The sequence below is a fragment of the Anoplophora glabripennis genome, unplaced genomic scaffold, assembly GCF_000390285.2.
Source record: "Anoplophora glabripennis isolate ALB-LARVAE unplaced genomic scaffold, Agla_2.0 scaffold238, whole genome shotgun sequence".
Taxonomy (NCBI): Eukaryota; Metazoa; Arthropoda; class Insecta; order Coleoptera; family Cerambycidae; genus Anoplophora; species Anoplophora glabripennis.
In genome coordinates this window covers 267919-286485 of record NW_019416345.1, presented here as the reverse complement: position 1 = coordinate 286485, position 18567 = coordinate 267919, and the positions used below count along the sequence as shown (strand labels likewise).

Sequence of the window (18567 nt, the reverse complement as noted above, 5' to 3'; positions counted from 1 at the left end):
CCGGTTTTGCTGAGCTTAACGCAAAATTTGATGGCGTAGCGCTGTTTCAAAAGATGAGCCATGACGCAGCGTGACGAGGACATTTGCAGAGGTTATGGAGACGAGCGATCTACACTCCACTATGGCTGGGAGCTGACTGCCAATGGCTTTCAGCCTTTCCTTAGACTAACTACTTTAGGGACAGACCATGTACATAGGGACTACAAGTAATTTCGTGTTATTTTTTTTTATAAAAGAAATGCTGATGGATTTCTTTTTATTAATAAGTTTCCCGTATGGAAAAGACTTACTTTGTAATTAAAGAAAATTCTGTGTATCCCAGAATGCTTAATTAAACGAATTCACGAAGGTTATTTTTTGCAGTGCAATAGCAATATTTCATTGTGGTTTTTCTATCATGCCAGTTTATGTTTTCATGGCATTTTATGCATTTAAAAAAAACACTTTATCGAAGAAAATAACTTTATTTTTGTAAAAATAAAAACAGTTTTATAAAATTCTAGAAAGAATTCTCGTCATATTTTTACAAAGTTGACTCAAAAAATATTTAATTAAAACAACAAATTATATCAGTCATGGTTTTCCAATTACATTAAACAGCTACACTAAAAGTCCATTTAAAGAAGGCGATAAAAAGAAAACCTCTTAAAATACAATTACAATTTTTTTTTTTAAATAAAATTGTTACTATTTACAATTATCTACAGGGAATAAAATACATAAATAATCTTGCCTACAAAGATCACATCGACTATACATTATCCAAACGTTACATTAAGAGTTTTTAAGGACATGGGTTCAATGTAAACGTCACTCAAACTTTGTAGGTTGTATAAAGTCTCTACACCAGTCAAAGATTTCAAATCTATGTCCTTAACGTTAATAAATTCAAAACTAATGTCTTTTTCAAACTTATGTACATCACACGTATAATTGCTGTTCACCGCACAGTCGTAACCCTGTCGGTGTAAAACCATTAAAGCACTGGACGAAGGGAACTGGGAGTAAACGGTGTCAGGCTGCGTTCGGAGTGTTAGCAAATGAACATCACAAGGCAATGGCTTGTTCACGAGTTTAAACGATTTATTAACGTTATCCCGATGTTCAGGATCTACTATGAAAATGCCTGCGGGGTAATTCAACAAATTTGACAAATGATTGGCATACAAAGAGGGACGGGAAAACGATTCTTGCTTAACAGATTCCACTGGCTCAGTTGGTATGTTGAACGACCTTACTACATCTCCCTTTTCGAAAGTGTCATCCGAATTCTCAAAACGTTTCTGCTGTGCCGTGTTCTCAGTCTTAGCCTGCGATATATCTTCAATCAACAACCAATACTTGGTGACTGTTTTACGGTTATCGACGAGTCCCTCACCCATGCCACGGGAGTCATCATACAACGTTCTTCTGTCTAACATGACCTCCAAGAAACCAGGTTGCCAGCTAGCTGCACCTTGAGCGTGGTTGGTTAACAGATTTAGCCTTACACTACCATCTTGTATGTAAGCCATTGATGTGATGGGGAAATAATTGCCTTCTAATCCAATTCTCTCTACCTTAACCCTCTTCTGCATGTTAAATCCATTCATGTCCGAATAAAACTCTGGGGGTTCGCCATTTTGCACATCTGAAATAATTCTCATGAATAATTCAGTTTCTCTATTTTTGGGGGGATTTTCAAAATCGATCGTGTTTTCTATAGATATCGCATTCGTTAAGGTGGAGTTCTCAATAAGATAAATAGTCACGGTATGCATTAGGAAAGGCCCATAAACAACGGCAAGCTCTGTGGAAACCGGACCAGTGGTTATCATAATAGACTTTTGGTCTTTGTACTGCTGCAACACGTCTTTTTCATAGTCTCTTTCGTTAGGATCGGGCATAAACAGATATGCACCGGAATGAAACTGTGCACTTCGGTAGGCTGCAAACTGTATCCCACACTGCATGATTTTAGGTTTGTGTTTTCTCGTCACAGTTTTCATAAAGCCAGTATTTCCATTGAAGAGTAACTTGAGTCTATTATTCTCCAACTGGATATCACCGGACGGTATATCTTTAATGCTAAATGTTGATTTTAAAACATCTGGTTTCACGTCATTCTGGCCATTTAGAATGGTCGTCTTCTTCTGGCACTTTTTACAGTAAATAACTGCCAATTTGTCACTGTTTGCTGTAGTATACACCAACTGAAAGCTTGTAACCGACAACTCTGGCAGTTTTGCGATAAACAAAACTTCAAACTCGTCTGCTGCAATCCATAGCTTCGTAGTTTGGGTCATATCCCAAACCGGATTAATCTGGTAAACAATGTCGTTCCCTTCGCTGTCTGTCACTTTAACGTTGCTGGTATTTACTCTAAGTTGTACTACATGTTCCTGTGGATGAGACAGTGAATTGTACACTAAAATTTTCCTCGTCTGATTCGCTCCAATAGGTCCTACTTGAATAGGCGTTTTATGCGGCAATTTTTCATAAGATTCTCTTTCAATATCACTGAGAACTAGGTTCTGGTCGGGTTTAATTGGAATGTTGGGGAAAATTAGACTTTGCAAGGCATTTTGTTGTATGTTCACGGTATCCCGAATGCCCTCAAATAACTTGAGACCATAGTCTCTCATTACAAACGACTTACTGGTGCCGGTGATGGCATCATGGTGTTGAAATAGGCCTAGATTCCTTCTAGCTGTAATAAGCTTCTCAAAATCTCTTTCTAGTATTTTTGAATAGGACGTCAATTTATTCTGTTTGGCGTTATTTAAAGCTACTGTGTATAAAATCTCAGCGCTACGTAGAGAATTCTCTAATTCCCTATCTAACAATTTCATAAAAGGTCTAGTAGTGAAATATCCCGACCAATATGCTGGCCTTCCCTCAGCAAAAATGTCGGAATAAACGAAGAAGTCGCCTTTCAAGGTTGGATATTGGTTATACCGTTTCATTATCTCCTGGAAATACACAGAAGGAGTTCCAAAGACAACTTCAGCTTTGTACAGGTCCTTATGAGCGTTAATATAATCAATCAGTTTGATATAATTTGTGTATTGTTGGTCCCATTCTTCTTTTACGTTATACCTAAAGTCATCACCTAGGGGCATAAGAACAGTGTTATGTGGGAACAAAGATCCAGTCCTGGCATACTGCTCCAACAATAGTTCCGATTTTTCCTTGATATTCTTATCAGTTATGGTCTGCGCTTTCAGGGAATATTCGGTATATTCACCTTGAACCTTCCTAAAATCGAAGTTCAAGCAGATGTAAGGATGTGGGCCACAACTGTGCTTGATGGAGTAAATGTCGAACGGTTGGTTGTGGGTAAGGATCGTGGCATATGGGTCGGACGGACTCCAGCTGGGGACCCACTGGAAATCTCCGTACTGCTTCAAGGCCAGCCACTGCTTCCAGGCATAGTGTATCCTCTGGATTACAGTACCTTTTAAGCCAGACGCTGCTAGAAGGTAAGGTACTGTGCTGCCATGACCGAAAGGGTCCACGGACCATCCGGATGTTGGTTTTATGCCGAGGTTGGTCTTTATCCATTGATGACCTGCAATAAAAACTACCATGAAACATCGCCTTAGATGAAATAACCATTAAATCATTTGATACTATAAGTTTAAAAATTAAATTTGTATTTTTTTACATTTTTAGACACGGACAAATTTTATTTTGCACAAATTAACTTCAAGCATAGCATAGCAAAAAATTATTATCTTTAAAATTTCATTACCCCAAGAAGCAGAAATAGTTTTACTTAAAATTGCCCAAGAGATCATATAAAAAAACAACTATGCCATTTTGATAAATATGTTCCAAATACTCAAAGATACAAGATTATTTATTTATTTATCACATTTATTTATTTATAACATTTAAAAAGTTAAAGAGCAAAATAGAGAAGACTAGTTGCAAAACTATTTTTTAGTAATATTGAAAGTCCTTTTTATTATGATGTGCATATTCAAAAACTTAAACTTAAAGTTTTAAATCCGTGACACTGCAAACCGAAACATACAGACCTGCAAATAACGCCATTTTTCTCAAAATGGCTTCCTGTAGACGATTTTCGCAAGAGACATTATATTTTTTTTAATAAAACGACCATTTCCATGTTGCTGCCCATTTAAAAAAAATACGACCACTGTAAAAGTTTTGACCGCTAAAAGGGAGAGGTAACCGGAGAAAACTATCACCCATCATCGATTTGACTAAGAAATAATACGCCATAATAGTCCAGAAATGTGCCAAATTTTAACGCGATCGGTAAAAGGGTTATGACGTTATTAATTAAATTAGTTGTTTGACAACGTTGAAGGCCTGTAACTCAAAAACCAAAAAGTTTTTATTTAATTTTTTTTTCGTAGATCGTATTTATTTATCGCTGTGAATATACAGTCAAGCGTTGTCGGTGAAATTTGCGGACACACTGTATTTGTAAAATAACACAATTGCAAAAAAGTATCACCCTGTAGATTTTTTCGAAGAGTAATTCAGGTTTTTATGTACTACAAGCCAGTATTACATTATATAGTACACGCAGTAATTATTATTTGACTATTATCAACGGATAAACAAGTAAACAAACCTTCATAATTACGGAAGTGTACAATTACAGTCAATTTCTGCCCGAAATAATTACACCTGAATTAAATCAAATAACTAAAATACTTTATTAAATCACTGTACTGGAATCGTTTTAAAAAACATACCTACATTTCCCAAACATTTCACGTTCGTTGAGGCGAAAATATTCCCCAAAACAATTTAGATTTCTGATTTAGAAATTTAATTAAGCATTAAGTCCAGTACTTTAGCATCATTTACAAATAAATTATCGCGATAATTCATCTGCGATAAAGTGGATTAACAGCGCCGCTATGTTCGTGCAACGTAAAACATCATTTTAATCAAATCGAAATTGTCTTCCAGAAAATACATTAACGGGGCAAGTTGGAAATTCATTCGAAGCACGGCATCTTTTCTGTTGTATCGTCCTGGGCTTAAAAAAGAACGAAATGTGTGAGCCTCGGTGTGAGGCCCAGGCCCGGATCCAGAGACTGGTTTTGGGGGTGGCGCAAAGCACTTCTTTCAGAGGAGCTTGACACTAATGAATCCTTCTACTTGCATTAATATCGACTAACTGCCTGTTGTCGTTTGGAGAAATTGAAGATCTTTAAAAAATGTTGTGCTTTGGGGGTGGCGATCGCCACATCGCCACCCCCTCTGGATCCGGGCCTGGTGTGAGCCCGTCTGAAAAATATACTTAATAGTCCAGTAAATATAGAGTTGGACGCGACTTTTTGTTCCGGCAAGCTGAATTTATCACTATAGATGCTAAAAATTATGTACAATAATATATTAGTTTCCACAGTCATAAAAATGGGGGGAAGTATTTTTTACAGGGTGGTTAATTGTATAATTTTTACGTAAATTCACGTTTTTCGCTTATAACTTTTTTCCATTCACATCCACGAGAAAACAGTAAAGTACTTTTTTTACGTATTGAAAAGACCTATAAAACTAGCCCTCGAGCGTCAAAAAATATTGATTAGATCAAAAGTTATAAACAGAAGAAGTTTATTTATGACTTTTGAATTAAACATTTATAAACTGCGTTATTATTACCAGAAAGTTTTGGTATCGTATCCTCTCATTCCTTATCACTGTCTAATAACTCACACGCCTTATAAACAAATTAACTAATTATTAGTCTGGACGATCCCGAGGATATTCCACAATCGCACTGATTTTTTTCAAGGCAGATTTCATAATAATACGTTAAAATCTATAATTTTTTTTTAATTTCAAATTTGCAACCTAAATTTTATTTTTATCTTTTAGCCTTAGTTGCAAAATGAAATATACGACGCACGGGCGTGATATTAGTCGAGGCAATGAAGTACTAAAAAGGCCAAAAGTTAGGAATTTTTTGCACTAAGACGGATCTGAATGCGGTTTTTTGCATTCACTTCCAAAAATTTTTTGTAAAAAATTTATCTACTTTGTATCTTATACAAACCGGAAATTACATTGCTGCAGCCAAAAATGCATTCAAAAAATGCATTTTTTGAGACGCTTTTGGAAGATTTAATAACTTTGTAAATAAAAGTCACAACTGGCCCAAATCGGGTTCCCGGGGGTTTTCGCGGTCGCTGATCACGATTATGATGTTCAAATTGACCCACAGCCGACCTGGAGCTCAGGAACGCCGATGAACATCATCTCCGCGGGGCTCTCCCAAAATTCACACGGGGAAGGAGAGAAACTCGGCGCCAGGGGGTTTTTTGGGTCGCTAAATTCAAATATGGCATCTGCAAACACCTGGTGCACCGGAACCTGGACGTGGACGTCATCTCCGAGAGTTTTCCTAACAAGGCTTCATTGCCTCGACTATATAGTTATATATTATTACAGCGGCTAGCGGACAATTTTTTTCACTCACGAAAAAAACGGCACTTTCAACTCTCGGTAAAATATAAAAGGTATTACCCTGATTCGAATGAGGTCCCAATTTTAAATGTTTTTTTCTCGGAAACGGTAAATGTTAATGGAGTTGAAAAAAGAACCTATTTGTAAGATTTTTTCAATAATCTTTATTACCTTTATGAAAAACTGCAAATAAAAAATTGTGAGTTTTTAGTCCGTTTGGAGTCACTTCAGAACACGAAATTCAGTGGTAAAAACCCAATATTTTCTCATTAACATCTACATTTATTAAGTTTTTCATGCGCTATATTCATATTTTTTTTATAAAAAAAATATATAAATTAAGAAACTGTATACAGAATAGGACACTCTATTAACGAATATTAAATGGATTCTCATACGGCTTTAAACAATCTATAAATTACACATTAAATGTTAATATTTGTTTACCAAATTTTATGGGAATTTTTTAACCCCCACAGACAAATCCAAACCTACGTATCGCTGTCACATCGAGAAACCCAAATTACGAGAGGTAGAATGGGCATAGCTGCGTTTAATATTCGCTATAAACTCTTTAGTTTTATGCAACTTATGCCTTTTTTTAATATATGTGCGAAATTTTATGTATTCAAAAGTGAGGTCTGACAGATATTCAAAAAATATGTCTAAAAATCAAGATTGGAATATAACAGTCTCCTCTTTTCATTAAAGATCATCTGCCAAATTATTTGTAAATACATACAAGGGACATTTAGTACGTCTGTCACCCTAATTTATTGTATTTTTTCTCATATATCCATGATATAAGCTACAGAAGTAGTTACACTGCGTATGTTTTAACCTTTATTGAAAATAGGGCTTCACTTTTAGTAATTTTCATTTTTTATTTAATTTTTTATTTCTGCCAAATTGAAGAAGTTTTGAATAAATAACTCCTTGCTCCAAAATAATCAATTATGAAAATAAATTTTATACATTCAACTACAAATAAATAAAAAATGCTGTTAAATAATGATTACAGTCGAGATTTTATATGACTATTTTTTCCAACTATTTATTATCTGTTACATTTATTGAGGATGATCTAATATCTGGACACATTATTTTATAAGATTACAGATACAATACAAATATTTGCACTTTCTGCTATATCATTATTAACATTTATATTTTTATTAGTGTTCACTATGACCGCAGTTAATAATGGGACATTCTTAATATATTGACGCAAAATATAATCAAGAAGTGCAAATCTGCTATTTTTTTTCAACATAAATTGTTGTTACGAAGACATGAGTACAGGGAACATCTGCTGGTTTCTAGTAGCACGTGTGTTGTTAAATTAAATGTAACTTAAGTTTGGTGACCATATACCCAATAAAATGTTCCGAATGAAGCAAAATTTAAAGGAGTACAAGATCTGATAGATAATGCATTTAAACGTATACTGTCTTGTTTTTGTAAGCAAATTACATAAATATAATCGTGAGAAATAAATTATATTGTTAATATTCCTGTTGCACTAGTTCTAATTTATACTCCATAATAATTTAAGTAAGCAATTCCATAAACAGGAATTTCAATCCCTAAGCTCAGAAATTGCAATCACGATATTCACATAAATCTAAGGAAATATCATTCAATAAACGCACATGTTTTCTTAATAGCCGTGGGACTTTTCTTTGGGGATATACATTGAAATTATTATCTATTTACAGATAGTAATTTAAATACAATGTTCAAGCTGATTGCTTTGGTAATCAATTTACTTTAATTTGATTAAAAATAAGCAACACTATTAATTGTTATTCATATACATTTGTATAATTTTAACCATATTTATTGTTTGGTTTTGTCATTTTGGACCTAATTATACTAATTGTAAACATTTCATTTCGTATATAACTATATAGAAACGGGCTTATCAGTTTTTTTATGTTTAATTGTAAAATTTGTGGTTTAGTGTTAAACTAGCGATTCTAATTGTTACAAAATGAAAAAAGATTTATTTTAAATTAAGACAATTTATGCTCTTTCAACGGCAGGTATGTATAGCCGTTCATAATCACTGTGACCATTTCAAAATTCGTGTGTTTGTACATTCTGATTTGGAAATACTTAAGTAATTACTTGGAATCAATTTGAACCGGATACATTTTTCACTGTCCAGTTGTGTTTTACTTTCATTGTTTACTGATTTGTAACTATGCGCACTTACAATTTTCTACTTTGCTTCTTGCATTTGTACATAATACTGGACTTACTGAAGTAAAACAATAATCTGGTTTAATACAAGTAACTCTTTTAACACTTCTTTGTGGTTTGACAGAAAAATAATTTAGTACCGACTGTGTACTTAACCGTTTTTTCCAAGGTTTTTAATAATAAGGAAAGTAGGTACTGCAATGCAAGAGCAAATTACAGTTATCGGTTTGTTTTTTCTTATTTGCTTTGAAGTCGGATGAGAAGAGGTTTTACACAATAACTGAAAATATTGTATTTTAGACCTTTGTGGTTCTAATGTTCTCGTGATTTTCGTGAATTCTTCATGAAGTTCGGAAGTACCAACAAAAATATTGAGGTTAAGTTATTTGTTTACATATTTAAAATGTATTCATGTTTAGTTTATCTTAATTTGCTATAACTTGTATGCAGAGTTGGTAATAGCTGTTTTTGTTTGAAAGAAATTCAAGAAGTTTAAAATAATGTAAAACCAAACCATTTATGAATAAATTGATGAATTAATTCATGACAAACTTCGGGAAATAAATTCGCAATGTAAATTAGATATTAGAAGACTAGCTGAGAACCCCTCACTTCACTCTGGTATTGACGCTTAACATAATTTGTCTATTTAGGCCAGGAAATATAGAGAGTATGTGATAATATATAACTATATCACGCTCGTGCGTCGTATATTTCATTTTGTAGCTAAGGCTAAAAAATAAAAAAAAAATCCAGGTTGCAAATTTGAAATATAACAAAAAATTATAGATTTCAATGTTTTATTATGAAATCTACAATGAAAAAAATCAGCGCGATTGTGGAAGATGCTCGGGATCGTCCAGACTAATAATAATTAGTTAATTTGTTTATAAGGCCATAACTTGAAAACTATTGAACTTACCGATTCCAGATTTCATGTGAGTTATTAGACAGTGATAAGGAATGAGAGGATGCGATGCCAAAGCGTTCTAGTAATAATAACGCAGTTTATAAATGTTTAATTACTTCTTCTGTTTATAACTTTTGACATAATCAATATTTTTTGACGCTCGAGGGCTAGTTTTGTAGGTCTTTTGAAGACGAAAAAAACTACTTTACTGTTTTCTCGTGGATAAGCGAAAAACGTGAAATTACGTAAAAATTATACAATTAACCATCCTGTAAACAATCTTCCCCCATTTTTATGACTGTGGAATATGTTATTGTACATAATATTTAGCATCTATAGTGATAAATTCAGCTTGCCGAAACAAAAAGTCGCGAAATAGTAATTTCCCAGCTTATTTTTCCTGGCCTATATTCTGAACGAGAGAACTACGCTGCGTTGCTGGTGTTATACAAAAGTTTTCAATATATGTTATACATATTTTTATATAAAATGGGAGGAAAAAATAAATAATTTTAAAATAATTAATTAAATACTTGCCACCGCTATACGGTTTTCGGCAATATATTAGTCGCACTCTAAACTTAATGTTCAATTAAGGAGCAAACATGAAAAACGTCTTAAATCCGTTTTAATCTTTATTGCAATAAATCGAATAGATTCTAACTTTATGTTCGGATTTAAGCGGCTGTGCTGGATTTCCTAGTTTTAGAGTAAATTTAATTGAATTTAACGGAGATAGCTTGATTCTGAAGTCACTACAATAGTAAATTAAAATTTAAAACTATTTGCTCGATTTTAACTGCATATGTCTATTTAAGCCACTTTGCTTGATTTGACAGATATTGGCATACATTTTTTTATTGGATTTAACAGATTTAGGCTTGATTCTGAATTCACTAAAGGATTAATTAATATCTAAAATAATAAACAATTATAAAGTTAAACTATATTAAGAAACGATTTAACATATTTTGCATGCTTGCTCCTCAATTAATTAATTATGAATAATAATTATTATTCACCTGATTTTAGAGACAAGCGTTGCGGTTTGCGGTAAATCTATATTCATTTCATTGTTCTGCAGTTAAAAGTTATATCTTTACTATATCTATGTATTATGTTACCCAGAAAAGTGTCCACATTAGTATTTTCAATTGTCAGTGAGTGTACTTATAAGATTGAATTGTGTACCTACATACCATTGTGCATGAGAAGGTTATAATAACTTTAGAGTAACAGGTTGTTGACTAAACGTATTTTGTAGTAATTAACTGTACACTAAAACAGTTAGTTACTACAAATTAAAATTTTCCAATAATTAGATAAGGCTGTTTTCTCATATTTTTTATTTTTTTTTGTGTGTAATTTAAAGAGTGAGTTTTAACTTTCTGCACTTAATACCGACAAAATTGTTGTTTACTTTTTGTCTTTCATTACACACCACGATCTTTCCATTCAAAAGTCAAGTGAAATTCGCTGGTGTAATGACGGACTACCGGACTATTCCGCCCACCTACCCACCTTCAATCAGTTGATCCACCATGGCGTAGAGGTGCACGTTAGCTTCGTCAGTCATCACCCATCCTCCGGTGGTGATCTCCAACCTGCCCGACTGCACCAGGTCCCTCAGCGCCCTTTGCTTGCTTGGATGGGCCTCCTCCCACCAGGCGTTCAGGAACGATATTTCCGACCAAATAAATGTCAGGTTCTTGTACTGCTGCAGCTTAGCAACCATGTTGTTCATGATCTGTCGCGAAGAAGAGTGGAAATAGTTCTCGAAGGTCTTCAGCCAGCCGGGATCGTTGTGGGAATGGGGCACGATGATGACCTGCAATAAAAACGGAAGGTTAGAAATCCCATTTTGTTAAACAGAATACTATGAATTTGAAATAACGTTTCCTAGAAATTAAATTGACCAATTATGTGTATATTTCAAAAATGAATAATTGTTTTGAACTCTAGCTTTGTTTAACGTAACCTATAGTACGATCATATTCGATGCAAAGTAATAAATCATTGCCTGTCAAGGGAACCAATGAAGTACGCCTTTAAGGGTTTTACAAATTGAATAATTTCTTTATACATTATGAAGGGAAGAGGGGGATCAGTTCAGGTCTGGCATCCTTGTTGCTACAAAAATTCCTTTATTCTCATAAACTATTTATTTTAAATGTAATTTATTATAAATTCAATTTGTGTCCTAAATTCCACATATGTACTACATTTTACTTCTGTACGCGCCACTGTTGTTTACTTGTTTTTTGGAAGCGCTCTCTAATTGACGGCAAAGCTCGCCAGGTTAGTATTTGACGTATAACCGACCAGTTCGTACACTCGATGCACCTGGGCGACTACAGCTACTACCAGAACACAGTGCGTATGCAGCGGTATTTCAGATTTTACATTGAATTTCATTTTAAATTTGAAATGATTTATCTTACGCCTCCTAAAAATGATGACACGATTTTTCTTTGATAAAAGGCCGACAATTTTTTGCTCTACTTTGCATATAGTATTTTTATTGAAAAATACAAATGATCAACACTACAATATAAAACAGGTTTTATCTATTTTAGAAATTGATACAATTATATACCTATAACATATAATTCGCGATGTAAATGAGTCATGTGAGCCATTTTTCAAAATTTATTAAATCTATCCATCTACGCGTATATTTTAAGGATCGCTGCGTACATGGAAAATAGTTTGCCAAGTCATGTGTCAAGAAAATTATTCAAAATAAGACCTCGACCTTTTAGCTTCATACCGCAGGTTAACTCGGACTAACGGATTAATTTAAAAAAAGTGATCCAGTTATAATCATATTCCAAATTTTAACTTCATAATAAAGAAAACCCTGGTCAATTGAAAAATGAATTACACAAGGAAGTATGTGCTATTTAAATAGCGGCAGCATCTGTTAAATTTAACAAATTATTGAAAAATAAGACACTTAAATAATTACAACATAAGAATTATAAGGAAATGAGGAGTCCATGAACATTTTTCTTTCTATTTCACATAAAAAGTTCAAGTTTAAGAAACATTTAAGATTCGAGTTGTATTATAGCAATAATCGAAGTAACAATAGAAGACAATCCATTAAATTACACATTACTTCAAGTATGTACTTATATTTTTCAACAGACAACATTTATTTCCTACATAAGATATCCGATGAATGCGACAAATAAATATCCTTGGAAAAATGTTCTTTTCATTTCCTTGCTATTGAATAATTTTTCTTTTCAGATGTAACTGAAAGCCTGTGAGCAGCAATGGATGCTTGAGTGAGGCTGCATTTGTGTGAAATATTTTCCAGACAGTCTAATGTTCCCCTACTTTTAATATTTTTTGGTATGGTCTTGTTCTGACACGAAGAACTCCACTGAAATTATTCTCCAAGAAATTTAGAATTTATAAGATAATTTTGTAGTACATAAAGAACTTTTTACAATACGAAACTCAAATCACAAAGAGTTACACAAATAAATTTACGCTTAAAAAATTAACTAACCACAATATTTTGAAAGATAAGTTCATAAATGTTTTTAAAATCCCAGAACAATTTATGCAGTTAATTAAAGTGTTAATAATTAAGTATACTGCATAAATATTAATCACTGTCTACATTTTTCCGTACCTAGATCGAATGATAATGCTCGACATTGTAAAAAAAAATATTTCAAATACGGAAACTAACTTATCTCCATAATCTCATATCGGCTAAATCAGGAAGTTAACAACTGTAGCGTGATGAAAACAAAGCAATATACAGGGTATATTGTTTTCTATTGATTCATCAAATCTGTGGATGAGGAAATTTTATATTTTGTGATTCTTATTCAAACAAACTAAACCAAAAGTAACGATTTTCCCTAAAATTATATTTAGACACTGAAAATACTTTTTTTAATAATTTCATCATTGAAGACGCAACTTTCGAATTCAGCATAGCGTGCTTTCTTTATACGTAAAATTAGAACAAAAATTAAACAGTGGTGACGGAGATGGAGGGGCCTGGATTAAATATATTCATCTGATTACCATTGATTCAAATAAATATGAATCTGTACAAAAACGCTTACAAACTAAACTTACGATTTTTTAAATGGTATATCCTGTATATCATTACATATTTGAATAGGGTGTATTTTTTCAGGACTACGATGATATCAGGTTTGAAGAATTTCCCTCAAATTATAAGAAAGATGTGACCATATCTTAACTAACCTAACCTTATATGACATGGGTCTAAAATTCAACCATTTCCGAGAAAAAAAATTTCAAAATCTCCAACTTGGTGTACAAAAGTTCGATTAATTAAGGAATAAAATACAATGTTTACCACTTTATTCAAAAAAATAATTAGGGTTGTAATAAATTTAACATTCGATAAAATTTATATCGAGCAATGTGACAACGGCACGTGGTATTAAGGTGTCCAGCAACCAACAATACGCAATTCAGTTGGTATCTGGATTCAACCGTGTCGGAGTGTTTTTTGCGTAGGTACTACTATTACCTTTTCTTGAGGTGTTTTCCAGCGAGTGCGCGAAGATTGGATTCGAAAGTGTTGTGCGTGCATCGAAAATGATGGTGGACATTTTGAGCTTATGTTGGTTATTTTTAATACGTATGATTATTTATTTTTCAAATAAGTACATACGTAATTTTATTTATTTAAAAACTGGAAAACAATTGTCATGAAATTTACTAAATGTTTCACAAAAATAGTTGTTTACATTTTTTCCGTAGGACAAATCTGCCACGTGCACACGTTGTGTGCATCAGCAGGTTAAGCGCTGTTGTCACGTTGTGATGAAACTCCCCAATATTAACACTCGCTATATTTTGAAAACCGTTAAACTTACGCCCCTGTAATATACAACTTTTCTATTCATTTATGATTACTCTCTCTCTCATGCTGAAGTAATGGCAGTCAAACTTCTTACATCCTGTATGAAGCGTTAAAACACATCCAGCTTTGTTACTGTTTAAACTGTACCATGTAAAAATTTAATATCAACACAAAATACTTCTATTTGCTAGCTACAACTTTCTTATTTAGTATTTTTTTTACTGAAAAATCAGAAAATTAAGGTAGGATGACATTTTTAACTAATAACAATAATGCGGTTTTGCACCACTTAGTAAAAATCAATATTTCTTCGAAAATAATGCATTTTACGCATAAGAAAAAATAGTTTGCAGGAAAATGTGAGCAGATTCTAAATACAATATTTTTTTCATTCTCGTCAGTGGCGTTCAGTTTATTTACAAAAGGTAACATATAATGTCATTTGTACCTACGCCACTGGATTTTGCAATTCCACTGAAACTATACCATAAGAGATGAAGTTTTATGCAAGTATATTATCCCACAAAAAATTTAAATTCGCCATTTGCATTATTTATTTGCACTATACATTATTCACAAGTTTGTGTTAGGCGAAATTATTCTCATAGCTTTATTTTAAATGATAGGCAACCAGATTTACACAGCCGTGTGGCCAATTACGTTTTGTGCAAAAGGAAATGACAGATTAAATAAAAGAAAAACTGATATCCATTAAAAACAATAGCGTACCAGCTAAATTTAATATTAAAACCATTCCAACTGTACTTTTTAACACAGAAAATCCAAAACAATGGGAAATCTGATACAAAATAAATATATTTCGACCCGTCAAGCTTTTCCATTTCGAGAAATTTAAAATATCCATCAGTAGAAAATGTAACATTGAGGTAAAATAAATGGGTTCAGTTGCAGCAAGAAGAATGCGGTAAAGGCTCTAAATAAAACTAGACTGTGGTAATCCGTAACCTTGCTTGCAGTGTAAGAATACCCATTACAAAATGAGATTATATATTCTAGAGCTTCACAGTCGTGGCAGTGTTACTCACGGCTACAACAAGCAATGCGCATTAGATTAGAAGAGCAGCAGAGAACCTGAAATATACTCAAATAAATTAGATTTGTCTCTGGACAATGAACATGCATTAGTTTAGGCCCCACTGATTCTTTGTTGGCTTTGAAACTATGTATGTGTTAGTGCTAATCCATATAAGTTAAGTCCATGTTTAGGTTTCATTAAGCGTAAATGTAAAAGGAAATACAACAAAAGTAGAATCCAATTTAAAACATATAAGAACTTGTTCAAAAACATTTCTCTAGCGTAACTGCGTTTTAGTCATTGTTGTGTAACCTTCAGGTACAATTGTATTATATGTAAAGAAATATTACAGATGTAAGAAAAGCCATGATAATACAAATATAACACATAGCTGAGAGTGACAACCATCGGAAATTGGCAATGACCTACAGTTGCAACATTATGGCGTGTACAAGGTGTCTTATATTTACTGAGACGAACTTTAATGGAAGATGTATATTCAGCCAGCTATTTTAATTTAACTCGTCAACATCAACCGTTTTTGTCCCAGATTATTACTAGTAACGAAAAATACAATAATCACACGATCACAATAAACACTACTCAAATCTGTGCACAGTGAATATTACCTTGTACTATCTAGTAAAATATTTCACTATTGACGTATTCCGTCTCTCACTATAAGATCGCTGAAGCATGTTTATTCTCCATCTCTATATTAGTAGGCAGTAGACAGTAAAGTCATAAATAAATCGCACAATTGTTGCTATTTCTTAATTTGATTCTGTCTCAGTTTCCAGGTAACACGTGTTAGTGCGTGGCATAAGCGTACAAGTGCAAAATATGCCTCACATTATTATTATAAAGTAATTATTCCATAATTAGGACTGGAATCGTGTGCGGGTGTTAGTGGCCAATCTGATAATCAGAGTAGTCGTTGACAGAGAAGAAGGTTGTGTATAAAATAATCCGAACACAAAACGCGAATATGTCAGTGAGTAATGCTGTGAAAATGTGCAACAACAAAAACGTTCGTCAAAAATGTTTCTTGTACGTTAAAAAATGATGTATAAAAAAGCCACACACGTAGAAGGAAAAACATTGAAATTGATATTGATGTTAAATATGCGACTCGTAGGAAGATTCGCGGATTTTATTTTAAGAGGACATGCGATCTCTAATGTTTGGCAAGATCTAAATATTGACAGTAGCATATTTAGAAAATTCTAAAGGTGATTAATAATAATTATACTTATTAGAAGCAATCGCGGATTTTTGGATAATAGTTTACATGTGGTTGGGTTGCTAATAGTATTTGAAAAATTTGCATCTATTTTGTCTCACATTGCACTTGGTGCAGTAACTGCTATGGATAATGCGCCTTATCATATTCTCATTTTTCAGTGATGATTGTACTTTTATAGCTTTAACGGTTTTAGTATGTAACTAAACTTTTTGCAGGGGTCACTTGTCCAATTACATAAAACACTGGCTATGTCCCATAATAAAAAAAGGGTACACAGATAGTAGACGCCACCTTTGCATACGAGGTTAAAATTGCGAAATTCATACTTCAGTATAAATAAAAAGTACCTATTGGATATTTAGATATACCAAAGTAAGTGTAAATTCATGAGGATAATCTATTTTTTACACAAATTGTCATATGTATTTATTGTTCTATATTTAATAATTTTTTTAACCCTCTAAAATGATACACCCATGGAATAGAATTTCCCACGTGCCTTACCAGGTTGCAGGAAAGTTGATCGCAGCATTTTAATATTAATCACAACAAACACTGCTCTAATCTGAGCAATTGCGTCGGATCTGTATGTTGAGAATGCGTTATTTTTTTACTATTTTGGCAAATTATCGCATTTGTGCCCAATTCTCAGTTCCTTTTGGAAAAATGTGAATGATGTTATAGGTTAGAAAACAGGTATGGTATGGTATGCAGTTCGACCCCGATTTTAACCCTTTTGTTTACCATAGCAAAAAAATTTTAAGCTTAAAATAGCATAAAATCTACTCCACCCCCGCACGTCCTTCCACCTCGTTCACCTGAATCCTTACATTTTCGCTGCCGCTTAACGGTTGCACCGTAAGAAAGACTTTAAGTAGAACTAAGTAATATTTTATTAAACTCCAAGATTGGATTTAAATAATGGAAGTCATACCCCGTCCGCAGCGGCATATAATTGAGATGTTCGAAACGGGCACAAAGGAAAGCACTGCAATAAAATAATAAAAAGCTATCCTCGTGAGGAGCTATACGAGTGGATTTCAAAATCGTGATGAAATGAATGATTTAGGCGAAAAAGAAATTAAATTGCCACGGACGGAATAAGGCGATCAGCCCCCGGAATAAATGGGGGTCCGCTTTATTTGTTTTTACACGTTAATTATAAAACAAGCTTTCGGAACTCGTACTTAAACGCCGAAAAGTCCGTTTCGCTGTGGGCAAGTGGCCCGCAAATTTTTGCGGCGATTGCTACTGAGGTTTAATATTCTCCTGCTACATAACTGAGAACCCTGAATTAATTCCTTTCTCTCTGATCATTCATCGATGATACTTCCGCTGTCCAGTAATCACCGCGCCCGCCGCCGTCATTAAATAACCCATAAAATTTTGATCTCGAATTGATTAACGAAAATATTCATGCTGTAAACAAAACAGTTCCCCTTAAAAGACTGCAGTACTATGGGAGTGGCGGCACAGGATCCTGGTTAATAAATCTTACCTGCTTAATGATACACAAAAATAGAAATGCCTTTAAAAATAATGTTAATTAATGAATAATGTGTAGATTTGCCAGAGCACACTCGTTTCTGAAACAAATGCCGTATCCTGTCGATGGTGTATATCGATAGGTTCGACAGCGTGTATTCATTTGCTATACAAGCGGTCAATTTTTTTGTCTAATTATCCGTCGAAATAGAACATACTACCACTTCATTGACGAATGGTGGGACACGTTATTTAGACGCCGTGTTATTATTTGTGATACTACTAATAAATTCATTTTCCTTATTGATACGGGAGCTGATGTATTTATAATTCGCCAAAACATTTCAAAATATTATGAAAAGATACGAATTTAAATTATTCACTACAAT

The 18567-nt window shown here is 33.4% G+C and overlaps 1 protein-coding gene across 1 annotated transcript in view; it reads right to left on the bottom strand.

The window, feature by feature from the left end:
• Positions 1-517: 517 nt before the first annotated feature.
• The window catches only part of LOC108908356 (alpha-mannosidase 2), a 155754-nt gene continuing 137704 nt past the window's right edge, over positions 518-18567 (bottom strand). The window contains exons 5-6 of the mRNA XM_023454186.1: positions 11069-11375; positions 518-3550 (exon numbers count right to left, since the gene is read on the bottom strand). Of these exons, the coding sequence (XP_023309954.1) occupies positions 759-3550; positions 11069-11375 (3099 nt within the window). The 3' untranslated portion in view covers positions 518-758. The remainder of the gene's footprint in view (positions 3551-11068; positions 11376-18567) is intronic.